Source organism: Thalassophryne amazonica, chromosome 6 (assembly GCF_902500255.1).
Source record: "Thalassophryne amazonica chromosome 6, fThaAma1.1, whole genome shotgun sequence".
NCBI classification, from domain to species: Eukaryota; Metazoa; Chordata; class Actinopteri; order Batrachoidiformes; family Batrachoididae; genus Thalassophryne; species Thalassophryne amazonica.
Genome location: NC_047108.1, coordinates 88102174 through 88127894, shown reverse-complemented (window position 1 = coordinate 88127894; position 25721 = coordinate 88102174). Strand labels below are relative to the sequence as shown.

Below are 25721 nucleotides of genomic sequence, written 5' to 3'. Positions count from 1 at the left end.
GTTTAAATGCTGAAAATAACAGTAAACACGCAATGTCTGCAAAATTAAGAGACTTAGAGATGAATCTAAGAGTATAGCACTATGCACGGAAGAAGCCCCTTTAGTGCCTGTTCTTATCGCCAGATATTACAGCATGAAGCAGATGAGTCTATGACACCCCATGGACAGTATGTCAGTCCACTGTATTAAGCGTGTTATCAAAACACAAAGCAGTGATAATGTTTTGGAGGATTGTACCTGTATCCTTCCAGGGAGAAAGTTCTCTGCAGCAGTAAAGATGAGCTGCTTAGTGTTGTGGCTGTCTGGGGAGGCCAGGATAACCTTGCCAGGTCCTGAGCTATCACCCATAGTCAAAATGAACTGCTGCTTAGGAGTACTGGAGGAGTTCATTGCTGTCACTATCTGAAGCTTCTGTCCTGTATGCTGGTCAGTTACAATCTAGGGAATAGACATGAAAGATACAGGTGGAAAGAGGCAAAAAAGAGAGAAAATTATACTCAAGCTAGAGCAGCTTAACAGCTTTATTGCTTGTGATATGCTGGGTCATTCCATGTTAAATCAACCAATATCCAAAAAAAGTTCCAGCAGCACCACCTTTGATTTGCATCATAGTCAGTCTGTGTGGCATTTGGTCCCAAAAGGAAGGTAGGAAAAAGGTTTTCTGGAATATGTGTATGCATTTTGCTTTTACACCCCATTATATGACGGTAGGTTTAGGCCTACATCTGATGGCCGTCATTCAGGTAGGTACATCACAGGGCCACAATTCTTGAAATATAACAGTTGGAGGCATGAAATTAACAGCATCATTTCATTTTTCTCTGCTGGTTACAAAACAATCAGATTTTTAGCCCCAAGCTGACTGTGAAAAATTTTATGGAGGATTGATTTCTTGAGAAAGAGGAAAAAACAAACTCAAAATCTTAATTTCACCCATGTCTTTAAAGCTCTCTGTATGCCATATGAATCCGTAAATCATAATTCATAGTATTGGATCATTGACTATGGGTGTTTACTGACATTTTAGAACCACTGTTGAAGTACTCAGCTGTTTAGTGTGTCTGCAGGACCTACTTTAATTAGGGGCAAATCTGAAATTAAACCACATTTTTCACCATATGTGATAAATACCACCACTCTAAAAACTTTTCACAGTGAATCTTCATATTCCAGTAATAAAAACTTCAAAAGAATGAATTGGTATTCTGTCTCCTTCATATGGAAAATCTAACTCAATAAGGAGCCTAAGTGCCTTTGAGCATTATTTTTGCCATATAACATATTTTGAAATATCAAATGTGTCATATTGCAGCTCAGGCAGAAAGTAGATGTTGTTAAACAACACTGAATACCTGTTGAGGCCAACACACCCAGTCTAGTGACGCCAAAAATATTTACACTGATGTTGTATACTCAACAAAAATATAAACGCAACACTTTTGGTTTTGCTCCCATTTTGTATGAGATGAACTCAAAGATCTAAAACTTTTTCCACATACACAATATCACCATTTCCCTCAAATATTGTTCACAAACCAGTCTAAATCTGTGATAGTGAGCACTTCTCCTTTGCTGAGATAATCCATCCCACCTCACAGGTGTGCCATATCAAGATCCTGATTAGACACCATGATTAGTGCACAGGTGTGCCTTAGACTGTCCACAATAAAAGGCCACTCTGAAAGGTGCAGTTTTGTTTTATTGGGGGGGGGATACCAGTCAGTATCTGGTGTGACCACCATTTGCCTCATGCAGTGCAACACATCTCCTTCGCATAGAGTTGATCAGGTTGTCAATTGTGGCCTGTGGAATGTTGGTCCACTCCTCTTCAATGGCTGTGTGAAGTTGCTGGATATTGGCAGGAACTGGTACACGCTGTCGTATACGCCAGTCCAGAGCATCCCAAACATGCTCAATGGGTGACATGTCCGGTGAGTATGCCGGCCATGCAAGAACTGGGACATTTTCAGCTTCCAAGAATTGTGTACAGATCCTTGCAACATGGGGCCGTGCATTATCCTGCTGCAGCATGAGGTGATGTTCTTGGATGTATGGCACAACAATGAGCCTCAGGATCTCGTCACGGTATCTCTGTGCATTCAAAATGCCATCAATAAAATGCACCTGTGTTCTTCGCCATAACAGATGCCTGCCCATACCATAACCCCACCGCCACCATGGGCCACTCGATCCACAACATTGACATCAGAAAACCGCTCACCCACATGACGCCACACGCGCTGTCTGCCATCTGCCCTGGACAGTGTGAACCGGGATTCATCCGTGAAGAGAACACCTCTCCAATGTGCCAAACGCCAGCGAATGTGAGCATGTGCCCACTCAAGTCGGTTACGACGACGAACTGGAGTCAGGTCGAGACCCCGATGAGGACGACGAGCATGCAGATGAGCTTCCCTGAGACGGTTTCTGACACTTTGTGCAGAAATTCTTTGGTTATGCAAACCGACTGTTTCAGCAGCTGTCCGAGTGGCTGGTCTCAGATGATCTTGGAGGTGAACATGCTGGATGTGGAGGTCCTGGGCTGGTGTGGTTACACGTGGTCTGCGGTTGTGAGGCTGGTTGGATGTACTGCCAAATTCTCTGAAACGCCTTTGGAGACGGCTTATGGTAGAGAAATGAACATTCAATACACGAGCAACAGCTCTGGTTGACATTCCTGCTGTCAGCATGCCAATTGCACGCTCCTTCAAATCTTGCGTCATCTGTGGCATTGTGCTGTGTGATAAAACTGCACCTTTCAGAGTGGCCTTTTATTGTGGGCAGTCTAAGGCACACCTGTGCACTAATCATGGTGTCTAATCAGCATCTTGATATGGCACACCTGTGAGGTGGGATGGATTATCTCAGCAAAGGAGAAGTGCTCACTATCACAGATTTAGACTGGTTTGTGAACAATATTTGAGGGAAATGGTGATATTGTGTATGTGGAAAAAGTTTTAGATCTTTGAGTTCATCTCATACAAAATGGGAGCAAAACTGAGGGCAAACAATCTGTTATCACCATCAGCAAGTTCTTGAAAAGTATGAATTCTTACAAAAGAATTGCTGTGATCCCTTTCGTGCCCACAAAAAAGTGTAACAGGATGACAGAGTTATTTACATGGCTACCTCACTGTTTCTCACAAGCAAAATAGGACAGCATGTCATACCTGGACAAAAATATTGTCCTTCATGTAGAAAGCAAACCAACTTCTTGGCTCTAGAATCATATGAGTCTGACAAATGTGAGTCTGACATGGATGGTGACAAGTCCAGAGTATAACCCAGTTATGAGTGCAATATTTTTAAATAATCTCCATATAGGCCTAGATGGAATGTTGCAACCATCTTATCATATAAACACCACAGAAAACAGTAACATCTAAGGGCCTATGACACTTTCTTGCCATGACCGATGGCATTTTTAGGCCTCACTTTGGCCTAAATTTTCAATATGAAGGAGACAGAACACCAAATTGAAGTTTTGACAACTAGTACACAGACAATTTTGCAAAAAATTTCAGAGTGGTGCTACTTTTCACACATGGTGATAATGTGGTTGAATTTCACAAAATGTCAGATTCGCCCCTAATTAAAGTAGGTCCTGTGGACACACTAAACAGTTGAACACCTCAACAGTGGTTTTGGCATGTCAGTAAAGACCCATACTAAAGAATGAAATACAATTTTAATTTTTTTTTTTTTTTTTTTTTTTTTTTAAGATTAAAATAGCATACAGAGACCTTTTAATGGATGGACAAAATTAAGACTCAGTTATTTTCAGGAATTCCACCCTCCATAAAATTTTCCACACACAGCTAGAGCTAAAAACACGACTGTTTTGCAACCAGCAATGAAAAATAAGATGCCTCTAAATTTCATGCCTCTAGCGGTTATGTTTCAAGAATTGTGGCCCTGTGAAGTGCCTACCTGAATGATGGTCATCAGATGTAGGCCTAAACCTACCCCCTTATAGTGGGGTGTTAAAGCAAAATGTGTACATATCTTACCAAAAAACCTGTTTCCTACCTTCTTTTGGGACCTAATGGCACAATGAACCTGATTATAATGCAAATAAGAAATGGCACTGTTGGAGCCAATGGTTGATTTGAGATGGAATGACTCTGCTGGGAAAAAAGCAGCACTTTATCTGAAGCCAGTGAATGTACAGTATCCTGCTGTTACCTGGATTTGCTGTGGTGTAGTGGCAGGCTCCGCTGAAATGAACTGAAAGCGATGTGAAGATGCAGTCATCATACAATCTGAAAGAGAGGTTGACAACTCCATTTTGAAACCCAATTCTATACTTCCATATGAAAGTAACAGTGTCCCTTAATACAAAACATACAACTTTTGTAGCCTTCGACTGTAGAAAGCATTCTTTCCTTTGCAGGCTGTTACCTGATCAGAGTCCACTTGCTGCTGAGACAGCAGGTTCTGGTTTCTCATCATGCCAATGTCCAGACATTAGAAACATCTGTAGGAAGGAACCACACGGAAAGCGATTACAAAAGATTAAACAACCGCCAATCAGCTGGTGCAAAAACATTTGCCAAATTTCATGTTGATACCGGTGAACCTTTCTTGATGGCATATTACTGGGGGGAAAATACATGTCATTCATTCTTTCAAGTGACAATAATTATTTTACCTGAATATCACAATAGTCTGCTTTATCACTGAAACCAGGATTTTAATTAGTCAACTGTAAAAACCACATTATTTAAAACTGTAATTATAACATACATTAATAATATAAGCTACACAAAGTGAAACTGTATTACGTATACTGGTATACTTGAGGAATGCTCTTTACACTGCACAGACTCCACTGACTTTTAAATATAACGCAATGCTAAAATACCCTTGGCCGTATGAGCATTGTCTTCTTTATAATTTGCAGTTGTTTAGGGACCCTTCACACATAGTGCAAATACGTACAACTCAGGGCGACTCACGGCGGTACCGCTCGTATGAGCGCACCACTAAACATCACACCGAAGGCAGGTGTGCACAATGCCAGTGCAACAGTTCATACATGCGACAGTGTCTTTTGAGCAGGAACACAGTGCGAGCTGCTGCAGTTGCTGATGTGGAGGAAAATAAAATAAAACCCAGGTGTATAATTAGTGAATATCACTGGGTTGATATAAATAATACATAAAAGGTGAGGCAATACAGAACCCTGCAGTTAAATAAAAAAATGCCACTCACGGGATTTGAACCCGCATACTCTGATTACCATACGGAAACTTCACCACTGCGCTACAATCACTGTCTTGTAACAGGAGTGTGAAATGGCTAAACAAACAGATAAATGTATTTTCTAAAAAAAAAAAAAAAAAAAAAAAAGCGCTGTGATAACTGACTAAACAGGGTTTGGTATGGCGTATTTCTACTGATCCGTGACTGAAAGTGGTGTATTTGTCATACTGTTGGGTTGTCACGGTCCTGCGGCACGCTGCTCACAGCTCCTAAGTCTAAATCTGTCCATTAATGCTGGCCACTGATTGGCTGAAACCTGCGGTCCATATGCACAAAGACTGTTTCATTCACACACGGGAAAAAAATATAAAGTCTGACCTGTTCATTTCAATCCAATTCACAATCATAGATGGACATGAATCCACATAAAGCTCCTGATTTTTGAAAATGACATCTGAAAATACTTTAATTCATGGCTGGAAATGTAGAGTATTAAAGCAAATCCTTCAGTGGTTTTTCTGCTCCATGTGCATTTCTCAGAGGATGCCAGTGTCACACGTTGATCACACAGAAGCGCTGTGATGATTTAAACTTTTAAAGCGATTTAAACTTTTAAAGCAATTTAAACTTTTAAAGTGGCGTCGCTGTGGTGTGATCATCAGACGACCTGATCAATCGATCAGGGTGATCACGCCTGATTAATGCGCTGCTTAAACATTTAAAGTGCCATCGCTGTCTGTGATCACCACACTGACAAATCACAAAGCACTTCATTCAGATCACACCTGATCGTGGTCGACTGGCGCTTAAAAAGTTTAAATCATCACAGCGTTTCATTAATTAGTTGTGTGATGACTTGAGCAGATCCGCTGATCAGGAAGCAGCCAGCGCTTTCAACATTTAAGGAGACAGCACTTCATTCATTCACAGCAGTGTTTCCCCACAACCAGTCCACTCATCAGCATTCTCTACACAATGAAAATGGTCCACCAAGATAAAAAATGAAAATAAAAAAAATAAAATAATGTTAAATTACTCTGTTTCTGACACGCATCACACTGTGCAGTACCGACCCAAACCAGTGGGTGTAACGGGGCTTTGGGCATATGCTGGATAATCGTCAAGGTGTTACAACTGCATTAATTTATTAGACGTGTACCGGCGTGCACCAGAGTTTTTAATACGGTCGGCATACGCAGGCTAAATCGTCAAGGTGTGACAGGGCATTTAATAATTTTTACTTACTTATACTTAAGTATACTGGATTTCTATTTGTGAACTCAACATCATGTTAACATGCCATCAAGTGCCAAAATGTGCTTTATCACTTCATATTATTTATTTGTCTGTGGAGATTTCAATATAGATTTTTTAAACCCTCACAATCATCCACAAATTACCTCATTTATAAACACCTTGTACTGTTTAGGACTGTTTCCAACCATCATTCATCCAAGCAGAATAACTATGGACTCAACAACTCTCACTGACAATATTTTAACTAACGTTATATCCGGTAATCTTAGTGGGGGACTACTGGTCAGCGATATCAGTGATCACTTGCCAGTTTTCTCAGTCTTTGAATTGGAGGGTTGTTGTAAGTATCGAAGCAATATCAAATTCATGAGTAGAAAAGTAACACCTGAAACAATTGATAATTTAAGGGAGGATTTATCAAGTCAGAATTGGTCAGATGTTTTTGTTGATGATGTTGACAGGTCATATGATGCTTTCATTTCCATTTTTTTCCAGTTTGTATAATAAACACTGTCCATTTGTTGACAAAATATATAGAAATCAATATAGCAACAAACCATGGATAACTAAGGGACTTCAGAGGGCATGTAAAAAGAAAAACGTACTATATAAACAATTCATAAAACTACGAACTAAGGAAGCTGAAAGTAAGTATAAAACATATAAGAATAAGTTAATCAATATCATGAGACTCAGTAAAAAACATATTATAATGAGTTACTTGTCAAAAATAGAAATAACATCAAAAACACATGGAACATATTAAATGAAATAGTAAAAAAGAATTGAGTAACTAGAGATTATCCTTCATTTTTTCAGAGTAACAACTACATCACGATTGATATCTATTGCTGAACACTTTAATGAATACTTCGTTAATGTGGGTAAAAATCTTGCCAGTAAGATTGACTCATCAACTAATAACTTCTGGGTAAATAATTCAACGTTTAACAAATCTGTTTCAATGTTCATTGGTGGTACTCATGAAAGGGAAATACTTGATCTGGTTCATGGTTCAAAAAGGAAGAAATCGACTGATTTTAATAATTTGGATATGGCTTTATTAAAAAAAGTTATTGATTGTATAGTAAAACCGTTCAATTATATTTGCAATATGTCACTAAGTACTGGTAAATTTCCTTCTCAAATGAAAATAGCCAAAGTAATTCCTCTGTTTAAAACTGGTGACAAACACACATTTTCTAATTATAGACCTATATCACTCCTGCCACAATTTTCCAAAATTTTGGAAAAAATATTTGCTAAAAGATTAAATGATTATTTACTGAAGCATAACATCATTTGTGAAGAACAATATGGATTCAGAAGGTCTCGAACTACATCACATGCTTTGATGGACTTTGTGGAAAGTATAGCAACTGCAATTGATAATAAACAATACACAATAGGTGTTTTTTTTTATTTACAGAAAGCGTTTGACACAATTAACCATGGAATACTATTAAGTAAACTGCAGAAATATGGAATCAGAGGTCTGGCATATGAATGGATAGCTAGTTATTTACAAGGCAGATTTCAGTATGTTCAATTCAATAATACAAATTCTGAACTCAGGGATGTCACATGTGGGGTGCCGCAGGGCTCAGTGCTGGGTCCTTTGTTGTTTATAATCTATATAAATGATATAAGTTGGGTGTCGAGTTCACTGAGATGTGTCCTTTTTGCGGATGATACAACTGTGTTCTGTAGCGGTGAAAATCTTGAACAGCTTCTGGACATAGTGGAGAAAGAACTGGAAAAATTTAAGGTTTGGTTTGACGCTAATAAGTTGTCACGCAACCTTGGGAAAACTAAATGTATTATATTTGGAAATAAACAGGCACCCAAATGTAAAAATTTAACTATAAACAATAAGGAAATTGAGTTAGTAACAGAGAATAAATTTTTAGGTGTTATAATTGATAATAAACTTAGCTGGAAACCACATATAAATTATGTGAAATCACAATTGTCAAAAACTATAGCCATTTTGTATAAAGCCAAAGACCTACTGCCGCAAGAAGGGTTACTTACTTTATATCATTCTCTGATGGTACCATATATGACATATTGTGTTGAGTCATGGGGAAACACTTACAAATACCAATCCAATATTCCTTTTGCAAAAACGAGCCATACGAATCATCTGCAATAAACAATATCGTGAACCAACTCATTCTCTATTTGTGTCTTTAAATTTATTAAAATTCATTGATTTGGTCGATTACATTACAATTCAAACTTTATTTCGAGCGAAAAACCAAGCCTTACCGAGACATGTCCAGAGTCTGTTCCGATTGAGGGAATCCAGATATAGTTTAAGAGGTTGTGCAATTTTTATGAAACCACCAGTAAGAACAAATGTAAAGGGTTTTTGTGTGTCTGTGGTTGGGGTGAGGAAATGGAACAAATGTTCAAGAGGTTAGAATGACTAGTACCTTAGTGAGATTTAAGAAACTACTCAAAAAGAACATTATGTCTAAGTATCATAAAGAAGCAAATATAATTTGATTTATATGGAATGTTCAATTTATAAGTGGGACTTATTGTATATTTGAATGTGTGGGTATGTATATGCGTATGTAGATATATAGATATGGGTAGGTGTATATGTATATAAGTGACTGTGTATATGTATGTATATATTTATGTTTGTAAAGTATATACGTATGTATATAGGTATATGTGGCACAGCCCAAGCAGAGGGTCACCCCCCAAGAGCCTGGTCTGCTTGAGGTTTCTTCCTTATAGGGAGTTTTTCCTCACCACAGTTGCCTAGTGCTTGCTCTGGGGGTTGGTAAGGTTAGTCCTTACTGGCGTAAAGTGCCTTGATTCGACTTTCTTATGATCTGGTACTATATAAATATAAGTGAATAGTATATTGATGTGTATGTCTGTGTGTCGACATGTAGTAGTGAATTTATATTTATGTAAATATGACTGATTAGAATTGTTGGACTTGTACTAGCAGGGGTGGGCGCTAATAAGCTTTGCTTCAGCCCACACCCTTTTGGACGCACTAGTTTTGTCTGTGTTTGTTTGTGGAATTGTTCATTTTTTTCTATTTGAATATTTTGTGTGCCGAATTAAAAAACTTTGTCACTTTGTCATATTTTCAGTAAATTAAATGTAAGGCATAATGACCATCTTCCAACATATAGCGAAAAAGGGACGTACTTTTTGAAATTGAAATGTAATGTAGGTGTCTAAAAGCTGCAACTTTTTGAACCAAGTTTATTCCAGTTTTCAACAAGAGCCCTACAGTCTTAAATCAGTTTAATATATTACACCTGTCAGTGGCTTAGTGGTTAGCACTGTTGCCTCACAGCGAGAAGGTCATGGTTTCAATTCCCACCTGTGGCCTTTCTGTGTGGAGTTTGCATGTTCTCCCCATGTTTGAGTGGGTTTCCTCCGGGTGCTCCGGTTTCCTCCCACATCCAATAACATGCAGTTTAGGTGGAATGAAAACTTTAAATTGTTCATAAATGCGTGTGCGGGTGTGAATGTGTTTGTCTATGTGACCCTGTGACAGACTGGCATCCTGTTCAGGGTGCACCCAGTGGTGGGCATAGTTCAGCTAATCCGATAGCAGATAATTATCAAAGCTAATGTTTTTGCTATCGGATTAGCTTTTCAGATAAGTTTTAAAACCATCATCGGACCAATTATCTTCCGATAACTTTCAGTCCGATAACATTGTCTTTGCTGGTAAAGTTTAACGGTCTAAAACGTTTGAAAACCCTAAAATCAAACATTTTAGTCCATTTGTTGTGTGTTTATAGCCACTGAGCAGACTGGCTGTCGCTTGCTGATGATGTCATCATTAAGTGCAAAACGTGAATGGCAGGTCAACACAGGGAGCATTGTGGGAAGTGTAGTTCAGGTTCACTCTGGACGTTACAGTGACTTGTCCACTCGACACAAAAACAAAACAGACTCATTTTAACGTTATTTTATTTCTTTGTGGCTGTAATTCAATCACCAAGACTCGGTGGGGGAGAGGAGCTCTAATGGCGCAGCTGTGTGTACAGAGGGAGGGACTTTTCTTCATGTTTAGACACTGTTTTGGATTTTAAAAAAGGACGCTTTATGTGGATTATTTTATTCAGATGAATCCCACTGAGACTAAAAGGTAAGAATTTATATTTACTACGTGTATTTTACTCTGCCAATCAACGCATTAATGGACGTATTTCGGTTGTTTAAGCCACAAGGTTCAAAGCGTGTGGAAAAAAGCAGCAGCTTTTAGCTCGTAAATGACGGTGTATCTAATATCAAGATAAACTGACTTCTAATACTGTGTGTTACTGCTTTTGAAAGATGATGACAGTGTTTGGGGTTTTATTTATTTATTTCATTTTTCATATGTTCTTTGTGTTTGTGATCCTTGAATTTACCCAGGAGCCCCTGCAGTGCTTAAAGTGAAACTGATTTATCAGAAGCCAACAGCGTAATCTGATGTGGTCGTGTCCAAATCAATACTAATAGTTTTCGTTTATCTGTAATAAAGATACATTTTTTGGCAGTTTATTGGTTTATCGTCATAAAAGATAACTTTTCAGTTATCTGATTAATGGTTACTGAAGCTAACTTTTTGGTTAGCTATGCCCACCACTGGGTGTACCCCGCCTCATGCCCTATGACTGCTGGGATAGGCTCCAGCCCCCCAAAGATCTTTAATTGGAGTAAGCAGGTATAGAAAAAAAAAAATATATATATATATATATATATGTGTGTGTAACTGCACAATCAGGTGTACCACTAGTGTTTCACTTTTGGTGAAAAATTAAATTCAGTATAATGCTTAATAGTTTGTTCCACAATGATAACAACATCCCAAGGGATCTTCATGCAGAATTTCATGAGCAAATACCATTTAGATTTTTTTCGGTGACAGACTGAGTGCTTGATCCTTGTGAACAAAAACAGGTACTACGGAGACTACATTAGGTTTGTGAAGAACTCTTTTATTCCAAAAAGTTACACACCAAAGCATTGGAAATTGTGTTATTTCTGTGCCCTATAATGTGAGTCAAAAGACTGGACCAAAATTTCTGCTGTAAAACCTCCATCATAGTTTTACAAGTGATTCCAGTATAGAGCTACTACTATGGAGACTACAAGGCTCTACGGAGACTACATTTGGCACAAATTGTCATTCTTGAGGTACTAAAAATAAATATATCACTTCCAATTTCTAGATCATGGTTGAGACAAAGACACTCTAGTGAAATATTCCTGTGGTGGTATCATTCCTGCACCTAGTGTTGCCTCTGTGAGTATGCTACTACGGAGACTACAATATTTTGGGGGACATCCACATCCCTGATTATGTGAATTTCCCAGAAGTTCCAGCAATAAAACTGAAACAAATTACTAGCACTGTTTTGTAGGGGATCCATTTAGGTGTCAAATCTAATAAACAGGAATTATGAAATCAAAGGATTTATGTTTAGAACATAGTGTTTTCGCAAATGAACTGACAAATTTGGATTCTGGTTACAAACCTATTATTTTACTCAAATGACTGCTGCTTGGCTCCAAGTGAAGATATTTTGATTCCGTAACTTGTGTCATGACCAGAGAAATACTGGGAATGTCACTGATTGGTGTAGTTCTTTGAAAGGTTCGAGAGGATAAATATCAGGTTTATTATATAATGAGCAAATTTCACATGAAACGAGGTAACATGCAAAAAATAGCATTTTTTTCACCATATATTCACCATTTTTTAGGTTTTTTATGCATTTCCAAACTGTAAAAAGCAGGGCACAGATAAAAGGTATGGCCAAGGGTCCTTAACAATAGCTTCTAATGTCCCTAATGGCATTATTTTATGATATAGGTTGGTAACATTGCATTATTAAAATGGTAACACCTGATTGTGCACTTACCGAGATATATATATATACACACACACGCCTTTCTTTCACTGAATGTGTGGGATAAAGTAAATCTAAGAGAATCCCTGTCACAAACAACTCCATTATTTAGAATGATTTATTTTTCTAAAGCAAAATCGGCCAAGAAAGTCCCACAAGTTCAAAAGTATTAAGTCTCACTGTAATATGGAGAAGGACCTCGACCCATTATTTATGTTTGTCTTAATAATGAGAACTTATGTTCCAGTTAAACCTATGCTGGCCTGTTTGGCAGCTGTATTGACAAACCAGAAGATCCTGCACTGAATGGAACCTTTAAATATGAAATTCATCATTTGCTATTGATGCAGTATCTAGAACTGTCCAGCGGGTGCAGATGGCAGTGCTGCACATGACATCTTCAATTTCATGCTGACTCAAGTAGTATTTGAAACATGAGTTTTCAAAGGTTTCAGTTTTATCAGGTTTTCCAGTAATGATCATTCATAGTACAGAAGAAAAGTCTTATTACTCATGTTCTACTCATCATTTAACCTTCAAGCGACCAACCTATTTTAGTGACCGAAATGACAGAGTAGGGTCATTTATGACCCTATTATATTTTATATAGGAATGTTTTTCCTTAAAAGGCTCTATTTGTGCTTATCATACCTAAACTGCTTCTTTATCTGTGACAAATATTTTAAACTGTCCCATGTAAGGGACAGGGCAGGGACGTTTAACGTAACATTCCGTCAATCAATATATAAACGATGAAAAAGTACGATCATCAATGGAATAGATTTACATACAAGCCGAGGCACCAAACAGGTAAAAAAGAGACAAATGCCTGCAGCAGATTCAAAAGCTGGGCAAGGGGAGGAGCAAACTGTTCTGCTTCGTTTGCTGATTGGTCAACGCTAATGCCCATCAACATTTATTCTTTCCTCAAATGCACCAAAAACACAGAACAAAATGGAGACTCTGGCGGCCAGCCAATAAATCGAAAGTACAATCTTTATATATTTTATTGCATTTTTTTCAGTAGTATTAACCAGTTGTTGATGTATTCGCACTAAATGTAAAACGACATCTACGGTGAATAAAGTCACAGCAGGGAAAAAAAAATAATAAAAGTGTCCCTGTCACCGTGATGGCAAAGGTAAAGGGGTCGAGTTCATCTGCAGCGAATTAGCAGCAAAAGCCGACTGGAATTATTCAATTGGTCATCGTAGCATAGAGTAGCTTTTGAGAACAAGTTAGCGATAACGGTATCACATATTAGGAATGAGTGATATTTAGTATCGCCATGCTACACGCAACACTTAGTGATCCTTCCCAGGTTGTAGCTGTCAGACTCAGGCAGAGACGGAGCTCTGTGTCGGCTAGCAGCTAACCAGCTAGCCTAGAGATTAGCCGCGGTCTTTTATCATCCCCATTCTCACCCAGGTTTATACGCTTTTTCACTCCGGACTAAATCTTACCTGTGGGAAACGACGACCGCAGACTTTGCGCTCTCCGCTATTTTATAAAATATTTGTTTTGGTTTTCTTCTGTTAAAGGTCATAGTTCGTGACCCCGAGCCGCTAGCGCGTTGATGGTTGATTTTTTTTTTTTTAAACTCCCCTTTTCTCCACGCGCCTTCAACGCCCCCTCCCCCGCGCGCAAACCAGACAGCAGTGACGTCATTATGTCTGTGAAGATCGTATTTAATCTGCATGGCTATGCGGTTGTATCTGATTGCTTTATGTGGTTTTTGTCTTTTATAATGAAAACAATGAACATTTCCTGCCGTTCCACTGAAATCGAATAAAAGCTAATTATACTATTAGCGTCAGATTTTCAACTCAAAAGCTATGAACCTCCACAGTAGATTTACATGACTGGTTGCTATCGGACAAAAGAACATTATATTCTAATTTATTGTAACTATTCATGTAGTATTATGTATTATTATGAAGTATTCCATATAGTCCATTAACACATGGAAATCTTCTTATGATAATACAGATTTTCAGATAATAAAAACCATTTATTTGCATTAATGCCTAGATTATCAGAAGATTGGAATGTAGAAAAATTAGTAGTTACAATTTATTAATTTTTATTGTATTTTAAATAATAAATAAACATGGTTTTCAATGTAGATATCCATCCATCTATCTTCAAATCCCATCAGATCAGTGTAAGTATGTTTCACTAATTTTATTCCACCCTACGTACAGTACAGCGCTTCACATTGCACATTTTGCTATGTTACAGCAGAGAAAGCTTTCTTACTAATAAAATGAGTTGTGATTGCTTTACATTAAGATTTGACAGTTGCAGATAAGGTACCAGGGACCTGGCTTGTGCATCCTGGTTCAGTGATGGGTTGCTGACAAATTGCAGTGGAATGGAGCCATTGGTTTTACTGTTCTAGCACAAATTAAAAAAAAAATCCCACTGATAAGTGATAGAGACCAAGCACCCCATCTTCAGTGTCACAGCAAATATGTGTATGTATGTATATACACACACAGTATGACAGATGCTGAAATCTCAATATTACACAGATTTTCTCCTGTCAGTAATCAAGTAGTAATTAATAATCCCAAATTAATGATGGGAAGCCAAAAAAATCTCATTCTGTCTGTCAAAGGCCAGACCCTAAATCCCACTGAGATTACTCTGAGCTGAATTGCATCATTAGCAAATAAATATGTTTTAGTATAAATTGATGTTTTAAATCAATGTGTAAATCAATGTGTTTGCTTAGTGTGTATGACACACAATTGCGAGACTCAAACAACAAGCTTTTAGGATTAAAACCGTATACTTTGGTCATCAGCTGGGTCTGGGACACAAAAAAGCAGTTCAAAATCAGCAAGCATACCAAAAGCATCAGGTGAAATGGCACACTTGAGAAAGAAAAAAAAACACAAGCAGATGGTCAAAAAACACAAGGAAGCAGGCAGGAAGAGAAAACACAAGGAACAGAGCCAGAAGCGAAGGCACTAGGAACATCGATCTAGCAGAGGAAAGGTGCACCAGGTGAGGCTTATATACACCCAGGTGATTAGTTACGAATGAGAAGCAGGTGTGTGAGAAAGAACCAGAACAAGGGTGTGGCCAGAGAGACAGAGAGAGAGAGAGAGAGAGAGAGAGACGCCCACCACCAAACACCAGGAGACAGACAATCAATCAATCAATCAATTTTTTTTTTATATAGCGCCAAATCACAACAAACAGTTGCCCCAAGGCGCTTTATATTGTAAGGCAAGGCCATACAATAATGATGTAAAACCCCAACGGTCAAAACGACCCCCTGTGAGCAAGCACTTGGCTACAGTGGGAAGGAAAAACTCCCTTTTAACAGGAAGAAACCTCCAGCAGAACCAGGCTCAGGGAGGGGCAGTCTTCTGCTGGGACTGGTTGGGGCTGAGGGAGAGAACCAGGAAAAAGACATGCTGTGGAGGGGAGCAGAGATCGATCACTAATGATTAAATGCAGAGTGGTGCATACAGAGCAAAAAGAGAAAGAAACAGTGCATCATGGGAACCCCCCAGCAGTCTACGTCTATAGCAGCATAACTAAGGGATGGTTCAGGGTCACCTGATCCAGCCCTAACTATAAGCTTTAGCAAAAAGGAAAGTTTTAAGCCTAATCTTAAAAGTAGAGAGGGTGTCTGTCTCCCTGATCTGAATTGGGAGCTGGTTCCACAGGAGAGGAGCCTGAAAGCTGAAGGCTCTGCCTCCCATTCTACTCTTACAAACCCTAGGAACTACAAGTAAGCCTGCAGTCTGAGAGCGAAGCGCTCTATTGGGGTGATATGGTACTACGAGGTCCCTAAGATAAGATGGGACCTGATTATTCAAAACCTTATAAGTAAGAAGAAGAATTTTAAATTCTATTCTAGAATTAACAGGAAGCCAATGAAGAGAGGCCAATATGGGTGAGATATGCTCTCTCCTTCTAGTCCCCGTCAGCACTCTAGCTGCAGCATTTTGAATTAACTGAAGGCTTTTTAGGGAACTTTTAGGACAACCTGATAATAATGAATTACAATAGTCCAGCCTAGAGGAAATAAATGCATGAATTAGTTTTTCAGCATCACTCTGAGACAAGACCTTTCTGATTTTAGAGATATTGCGTAAATGCAAAAAAGCAGTCCTACATATTTGTTTAATATGCGCTTTGAATGACATATCCTGATCAAAAATGACTCCAAGATTTCTCACAGTATTACTAGAGGTCAGGGTAATGCCATCCAGAGTAAGGATCTGGTTAGACACCATGTTTCTAAGATTTGTGGGGCCAAGAACAATAACTTCAGTTTTATCTGAGTTTAAAAGCAGGAAATTAGAGGTCATCCATGTCTTTATGTCTGTAAGACAATCCTGCAGTTTAGCTAATTGGTGTGTGTCCTCTGGCTTCATGGATAGATAAAGCTGGGTATCATCTGCGTAACAATGAAAATTTAAGCAATACCGTCTAATAATACTGCCTAAGGGAAGCATATATAAAGTGAATAAAATTGGTCCTAGCACAGAACCTTGTGGAACTCCATAATTAACTTTAGTCTGTGAAGAAGATTCCCCATTTACATGAACAAATTGTAATCTATTAGACAAATATGATTCAAACCACCGCAGCGCAGTGCCTTTAATACCTATGGCATGCTCTAATCTCTGTAATAAAATTTTATGGTCAACAGTATCAAAAGCAGCACTGAGGTCTAACAGAACAAGCACAGAGATGAGTCCACTGTCCGAGGCCATAAGAAGATCATTTGTAACCTTCACTAATGCTGTTTCTGTACTATGATGAATTCTAAAACCTGACTGAAACTCTTCAAATAGACCATTCCTCTGCAGATGATCAGTTAGCTGTTTTACAACTACCCTTTCAAGAATTTTTGAGAGAAAAGGAAGGTTGGAGATTGGCCTATAATTAGCTAAGATAGCTGGGTCAAGTGATGGCTTTTTAAGTAATGGTTTAATTACTGCCACCTTAAAAGCCTGTGGTACATAGCCAACTAACAAAGATAGATTGATCATATTTAAGATCGAAGCATTAAATAATGGTAGGGCTTCCTTGAGCAGCCTGGTAGGAATGGGGTCTAATAAACATGTTGATGGTTTGGATGAAGTAACTAATGAAAATAACTCAGACAGAACAATCGGAGAGAAAGAGTCTAACCAAATACCGGCATCACTGAAAGCAGCCAAAGATAACGATACGTCTTTGGGATGGTTATGAGTAATTTTTTCTCTAATAGTTAGAATTTTGTTAGCAAAGAAAGTCATGAACTCATTACTAGTTAAAGATAATGGAATACTCAGCTCAATAGAGCTCTGACTCTTTGTCAGCCTGGCTACAGTGCTGAAAAGAAACCTGGGGTTGTTCTTATTTTCTTCAATTAGTGATGAGTAGAAAGATGTCCTAGCTTTACGGAGGGCTTTTTTATAGAGCAACAGACTCTTTTTCCAGGCTAAGTGAAGATCTTCTAAATTAGTGAGACGCCATTTCCTCTCCAACTTACGGGTTATCTGCTTTAAGCTACGAGTTTGAGAGTTATACCATGGAGTCAGACACTTCTGATTTAAAGCTCTCTTTTTCAGAGGAGCTACAGCATCCAAAGTTGTCTTCAATGAGGATGTAAAACTATTGACGAGATACTCTATCTCCCTTACAGAGTTTAGGTAGCTACTCTGCACTGTGTTGTTATATGGCATTAGAGAACATAAAGAAGGAATCATATCCTTAAACCTAGTTACAGCGCTTTCTGAAAGACTTCTAGTGTAATGAAACTTATTCCCTACTGCTGGGTAGTCCATCAGAGTAAATGTAAATGTTATTAAAAAATGATCAGACAGAAGGGAGTTTTCAGGGAATACTGTTAAGTCTTCTATTTCCATACCATAAGTCAGAACAAGATCTAAGATATGATTAAAGTGGTGGGTGGACTCATTTACTTTTTGAGCAAAGCCAATAGAGTCTAATAATAGATTAAATGCAGTGTTGAGGCTGTCATTCTCAGCATCTGTGTGGATGTTAAAATCGCCCACTATAATTATCTTATCTGAGCTAAGCACTAAGTCAGACAAAAGGTCTGAAAATTCACAGAGAAACTCACAGTAACGACCAGGTGGACGATAGATAAGAGAGGTAAAGACAGAAAACCCCAAGCAGCAAAAAAGGACCAGCAAGAAAATACACCACACAGAAAAACAATGCAAACTTGATTACAAAAATAACAAACATAAACTAAACATCCAAATCCTGACTGGAAAATAAGACAGACTAACAAAATAAGCCTGTCTTATTTGGTAATCCTGTTTTATGGAATGGGCCCCAGGTTAATGGGGCCCATTCCATAAAATCGTCAAATGGGGCCCATTCCAAATTGAAAAGAGGAACTACTGCTGCACAGTGCATCCGGAAAGTATTCACAGTGCTTCACTTTTTCCACATTTTGTTATGTACAGCCTTATTCCAAAATGGAGTAAATTATTTTTTTCCCTCAAAATTCTATTCACAACACCCCATAATGACAACATGGAAAAAAGATTTTTGAAATTTTTACAAATTTATTAAAAATAAATTTTAAAAAAATCACATGTACGTAAGTATTCACACCCTTTGCTCAATACTTTGTTGATGCACCTTTGGCAATGATTACAGCCTCAAGCCTTCTTGAATATGATGCCATAAGCTTGGCGCACCTATCTTTGGGCAGTTTTGCCCATTCATCTTTGCAGCATCTCTCAAGCTCCATCGGGTTGGATGGGGAGGGTCGGTGCACAGCCATTTTCAGATGTCTCCAGAGATGTTCAATTTGATTCAGGTCTGGGCTCTGGCTGGGCCATTCAAGGACATTTGCTGAGTTGTCGTGAAGCCACTCTTTTGATATCGTGGCTGTGTGCTTATAGGGTTATTGTCCTGCTGAAAGATCAATAGTCGGCCCAGTCTGAGGGCAACTGTTGTTCTGGAGCAGGTTTTTACAGGTTGGTACAGCATTGTAAACAGCTGACGAGGAATTGCTTCTTTCAATTAAGAAATATCTCTGAGCTCAGGAAAATGGTGTCTCGAAATGATTTAGAACTTATTATTCATGCTTTTGTGTCAACACGTTTAGACTATTGTAACAGTTTGTTTTCATGTCTAAACAAGAAGGAGTTGCGTCGACTGCAGTTGGTACAGAACTCTGCAGCAAGAATTCTGACACAAGCTAACAGAAGGACTCATATTTCCCTAATTTTAAAGGAGCTTCATTGGCTGCCAGTGTCCTTCAGGATCAATTTTAAAATTTTGGTTTTAACTTTTAGAGCTCTACATGGCCAGGCGCCTCCCTATATCTGTGACCTCATCCAGCGTTATGCCCCTGCCAGGGCTTTGAGGTCTGTGGACCAAAATCTGTTGATGGTTCCTCGCACCCATTTTGCAACCAGAGGAGAGCGATCCGTCCAGGCTGTTGCTCCCAGGCTTTGGAATGGTCTCCCACTGTCTCTGCGCTCACTGGACTCTGTCGATACTTTTAAAAGCCAACTTAAGACTTTCTTTTTTACTCAAGCGTTTGCTTAGCTTTTAGGCTGCTCTGTGATCCTATGTTATGTTTTATGTTTTTATGTCTCGGCCATTGTCTGATGTTTTGTGTGGTGTTCTCTGCTTTTATGTTGTGAAGCACCTTGTGGCTCTTGTCTGTGAAAGGTGCTATATAAATAAAATTTACTTACTTACTTACTTACTTACTTTTATCCAGGATGCCTCTGTACATTGCAGTATTCATCTTCTCTCAACCCTGACTAGTGTCCCAGGTCATGCTACTGAAAAAAACATCTCTACAGCATGATGCTGCCACCACCATGCTTCACTGTAGGTATGGTGCCTGGTTTCCTCCAAGCATGACACCTGGCATTCAGGCCAGAGTTCAATCTTTGTCTCATAGGACCAAAAAATGTGTTTCTCATGGACTGAAAAGTCCTTCAGGAGCCTTTTGACAAACTCCAGGTGGGCTGCCATGTGCCTTTTACTAAGGAGTGGTTTCCATCTGGCCACTCTACCATACAGGCCTGATTGGTGGATTGCTGCAGAGATGGTCGTCCTTTTGGAAGGTTATCCTCTCTCCACAGAGGAATATTAGAGCTCTGACAGAGTGACCATCAGGTTCTTGATCACCTCCCTGACTCAATTGCTCAGTTTAGACAGGGAGCCAGCTCTAGGAAGAGTCCTGTAGTCCAGCAGTTAAGGGATAGAATCGTGCACTTTTTTACAAAAGCGCCAAACTTTGTCCAGAGACTCTTTAGGTTATATTAAGTCATGTCAAAGCGGGAGACATTTGATTTTAGCTATTTTGCTATTCATATGACAATAAGATCATATGGTTATTATGTAGGGGGCCAGTGATCAAGATTGGACATTGTTAAGCTGTAGAGAATGGCTACTGCAACTAGTGCAAAGCTATACTGAGCTTATGTGATCATGTATCATCCGTCGTGCGGCGTCATACTTCGTCGTACATCCTTATACATTAGCAGGGTGGTATGTTTCAAAATGAAAGAGGTAGGGATCTTTAACAGGCCTCTACCTCTGAGACATAAAATTAGGCCACTGTGATCTTCCTAGCATGAAAGCTGTAGACAGTAGTTCATTAAAAATATTCATGAAACATTTGTGCATATCTAGGAAGTTTGCCAACCAGGTATTTACAATGTTGTCAGTTAAAAAATATGGTGATAATCGTCTGAATACCAATAACATAAAATAATAATGATAACAACAATAATAATAATAATGGTTATGGCCATAAAAACAAAATTGATTTCTTGTAATTAATAAAAAAGCATTTCTTTCCGTTCAAACACTGTTGTTATTTTAGAGTGTAAATATGTTAGAGTGCATGAGTATCATCTTTCCTTTGCCCTATGCTCACAAACAGCTATATTGCATAGGTATATTGATATTTACAATGAGTTAGACAATATTTAGTCACTTTCCCTAGATTAATGCTTTTTCTAAGAGTGTAAGCACACTGAAGTACATTCGAAGCATCCCTACTTAGCCTTAATACATTTTTCATAACCTTCAAGTTTATATTATGAACTTAAAAAGACATCTGGATACGAGTTTGTCATGAATTATATGCTGTAGAAGGCTGAAAATGGTTATTTTCTTAAACCCAAGTTTTTAGAGTGTAGACGTTTATGGATTCAAAGTATCTTATATACTTCAGGACACTGTAAAGTACCTCTGATAAAGTTTTGGCGCTTTTGTATAAAAGTGCATGATTCCCCTAAAATTTGTCCCTTAGCCGCCGGACTACTGGTGGATCTGAACTGGCTGGCTGGGCCCCTCAAGGACATTCACAGAGTTACCCTGAAGCCACTCTTTTGATATCTTGGCTGTCTGCTGAGGGTCGTTGTCTGTGTCAGTGGAAACAGGATGCACCTGAGCTCAATTTTGAAGTTCATGGCAAAGGCTGTGAATGCTTATGCACATTTGATTTCTTAGTTTTTTGTTTGTTTGTTTTTTAAATCAATTTGTAAAAATCTATAAAAAAAAAATTCACATTGTCATTACAGGGTTTTGTGTGTAGAATTTTGAGGAAAAAAGTGAATTTCATCGATTTTGGAATAAGGCTGTAACATAAAATGTGGAAAAAGTGAAGAGCTGTGAATACTTTCTGGATGCACTGTATGCATGTGAAGTTATTCCATCATTATTTCACTGACAATTCAGCAGACAAAACTTCTCACAGAGTGGAGTCCAAGTATATCTTTTGGAGCTCAACCAAGTCCGTCATTATTAAATATTAAAAAATGATGAAAATAGGTTTACTGTGTATTGTAATCACACCTGCTCCTCTGTGTGTGTGTGTGTGTGTGTGTGTGTGTGTGTGTGTGTGTGTGTGTGTGTGTGTGTGTGTGTGTGTGTGTGTGTGTGTGTGTGTGTGTGTGTGTGTGTGTGTGTGTGTGTGTGTGTGTGTGTAAATAAAATAACAAAAAAACAGTTGATGAATTTTCACCAAACTTGGTGGGAATGTTAACTTTTGTAACAAATAGCACCAAATCACAACAAAGCTGCCTCAAGGCAGTTCACATGGGTAATGTGTGACCAACCTCCCTGTTCAAGTACACAGCGGACAGTGGTAAGGCTGTAAACTCATTGTGGCTAGATATTTGATCAAAAGCTTATACCAACAAGTAAAATATTTGTGATTGATTGGTATAATGAACAACAACAAAAAAAACCTTAGTCAACTACGTGCGGCCTCTCTAAGTTCCCTGCATGCATGACCGACATGTATTCACTATATCAAATTGCAAACCTGAACTCGTTATTGTATGTCAGAACAGCATAACTACAATCAAAACAGCAGAAAAAAGTTCACATATATATATATATATATATATATATATATATATATATATATATATATATATATATATATATATATATATATATATATATATATATATATGTTCAGCTAAAAAGAAATTGCAGTAGCAGGCTCTCGCCAATAGGGGGCTGCAGCCACCACAGAGGTCATGGTGTTGTTTGCGTTTCTTCACAAACAATATAAATGTTGAATTTAATTGTGGGCAGAACTGACAGCATTATTATTGATATAAACCAGTCACCTCGCTTCAAGAAGAAGGGGTCAAGATGAACTGAGGATGGACAAATCATCAGACATCAGGACAGAGGTGATCATCAGGACACACAAAACAGTAGCAACCACGAGGAGCTGAAATTATACCAGGTTCTAAATGCACTTCAGAAGCAACCTGAAAAACACAATGTGGACAATCAGACTATGGAGGGCCATGCAAATGCTGACATGGAGGAATTCTTGCAGCAGTCAGAGGAGGATCAAGACTCTTCCAGGATGGAGATGGAAGCTGTTGGCAGGTCAGTCCAGAGAAGTCCTGACTTGACTGACATGGGGGAGGCTTTTCAGAAGCAGACAGCAACAATGAAGGACAATTTTTAAAGAAAGAGTTAAAAGATAGAGGAAGCTTTCAGGTTCAAAGAACAACTTTTACCCAAAGAAATGGAAGCCAAAGGGAAAAAAAAAAATACTGGAAGAGAAGGAGGACGATTACAGGAAACAGCTACTGGCCAAGGATGAGTTTTATTAAAAAGGGTCTGTAAATCCAGAGAAGCTACTTTAAAGGACTACTTAAAGCAAAGGAGGAGGTGCACAGTAGGGAACCTTCCATGGTTATGTTGTCTCCAGCACATTGGTGAGAGCAGGCTATTTTTTTTAAACAATGAAAACAGATCAGCAATCAATAATTATATCGTTTTTTTTTCTCCTCATCTGTGTAATATTTTTGTGAGTGACTCTGAAGCCACATTGTTCTGGTTATTTCTTATTTGTTAACTCAAATTTATTGTCCTCAGTGTTCTCTGGATCTGCTCACCTCACACATCATCTCTACACTCTTGATCTTCCCATATCCTCTGTAGTGATGGATGCACATCATGTCTCTTTCACAAATCCCCTTAATTGCCCACATTTTGCGGTTAATTAGAACCACGATCTGTGATATACCACCAATTTCTGCCAGATGGAGTTTTCGCCAAGCGAGTATGAATCCATCCAGCTTCCATGTATGACATTCAATGCATTGTCACTGAGCACTGCTTTTTTTTTTCGTATTTCATCAAGGTAGGTCATTGAAAATTATTCGAAGATGTTTTCTAGGGCAAAAACATCCACAGATTCCAAATCTGCCATCACATTTGTGCCAACTATTATGGTTCGGGCGCTATAGGCCCCGTTTTGACGCTGATAGCACTCGGGCACAGCCCCCCCAAAAATGCATAAACAGTATACTTTTGTGAAAGCATTGCTTCTTAATTATTGCAGACAAATGTCAGCATATTTGTATTACACTTCTCATAATTTATTATAATCTGTCATTCCCATCATACTTCGGTATACACTAGGTGGTGCTGTTACTGCTGTAAATGTCTTTTACTGCCACCTGGTGGTGTGAGAGATGCATTTATTGACAACTTCATAACATATTCAGAAAAAAATAAAAGTTACGTCCATTTTCATTACACTACAGAGTCAGTCATTTCATAATTATTAGGACTTAAAAAAGATGAGGTTTAACCTTCTTAAATAAGGGCTCAGTGTGTCTGTTATAGCTGCTTCTACAAAATGCTTTGAAAGCTTTCTTTTGGAAGCTAATACGTTGTCTCAGTATACTGCTGCACACTTTCCCGGGTCAGTGACTCACAATTTTCTTCACCGTTTGAAGGACCAGTACTTTGCTAGTTATTTGTAAAGCACATTTAAAACGACAGCAATCGACCAAAGTGCTGTATATAATGTAAAAATGGACACCAAGTTACCCCCAATCATAAATAAATAAATAAATAACAATAAAATTGGCAGGCAGGAAATAAAACATAAAAGACCAAGTAAAATAAAGAGTAAAAAGTCATAGAAAATAATTTATTTTAATTTATTTCATTTACATAGCAGCAAATCACAACAAAGCTGCCTCAAGGTGCATCGCATAAGTAAGGTCTAACCTTACCAACCCCTCGAGCAAGCACACAGGCGACAGTGGTGAGGAAGAAATCTCAAGCAGCCTAGACTCAAAGGGGCGACCCTGTGCTTGGGCCATGCAACCAATACACTACACAAACATACAGGAAATTTTTGGGAGTCCATATTGGTGTCCAGGATGGGAGACCTGCAGAAGAAGACACCCACTCTGACCTCAGGATGGAGCCGCACCTCAAACAGAGAGGAAAAAAACAGAAGCAGGTGGCAGAAAGACAACAAATAAGGTATAGTTTGTCAGCATTAAGCAGCAGAAGAAATACTAAAGTGAAATAGAGATGTAATCGCTCATTTAGGAAACACCAGAGAACAGAAATAGGTTTTTTAAAAGAGGATTTAAAAGTCTCTAGGGACAGGGATGATCTAATATTAAAGGGGAGACTATTCCACAGCCTGAGAGCAGCTGCTGCAAAGGCTCTGTCACCTCTCATCTTTAATCTGGTTTTAGGCACCTCCAGCAACATTTGGTCAGAAGACCTTAAGGCTCTGGTTGGGGTTAACAAGAGGAACCAGATATTTCTGATGTCTGCCAATCCAGATCCAGATCACTTCCAAAATTCAACGGAGTCTTTCGTGATCTAATATCTATCTGTGGTGCAAATTTGGTGAGATTCCGTGAAGTAGTTTTGACATAATCCTTCAAAGCCTATATAAAGTGAAATCTTGATCCAGAATCCAGATCCGGATCACCTCCAAAATTCAGTGGAGGCTTCCATAACCTAATATGTATCTGTGGTGTAAATTTGGTGAGAATTCGTGAAGTAGTTTTGACGTAATCCTTCAAAGCCTATGTAAAGTGAAATCTTGATCCAGAATCCAGATTTGGATCA

At 38.5% G+C, this 25721-nt stretch overlaps 1 protein-coding gene across 2 annotated transcripts in view; it reads right to left on the bottom strand.

Moving 5' to 3' along the window:
• Positions 1-13989, bottom strand: part of nr2c2 (nuclear receptor subfamily 2, group C, member 2) — a 29088-nt gene extending 15099 nt beyond the window's left edge. The window contains exons 1-4 of one of the 2 annotated variants that reach the window (XM_034172725.1): positions 13808-13989; positions 4402-4477; positions 4186-4262; positions 238-438 (exon numbers count right to left, since the gene is read on the bottom strand). In XM_034172725.1, coding sequence (XP_034028616.1) covers positions 238-438; positions 4186-4257 — 273 coding nt within the window. In that variant the 5' untranslated portion in view covers positions 4258-4262; positions 4402-4477; positions 13808-13989. The remainder of the gene's footprint in view (positions 1-237; positions 439-4185; positions 4263-4401; positions 4478-13807) is intronic. The other variant, XM_034172724.1, reaches the window with a different exon arrangement.
• Positions 13990-25721: the final 11732 nt, after the last annotated feature.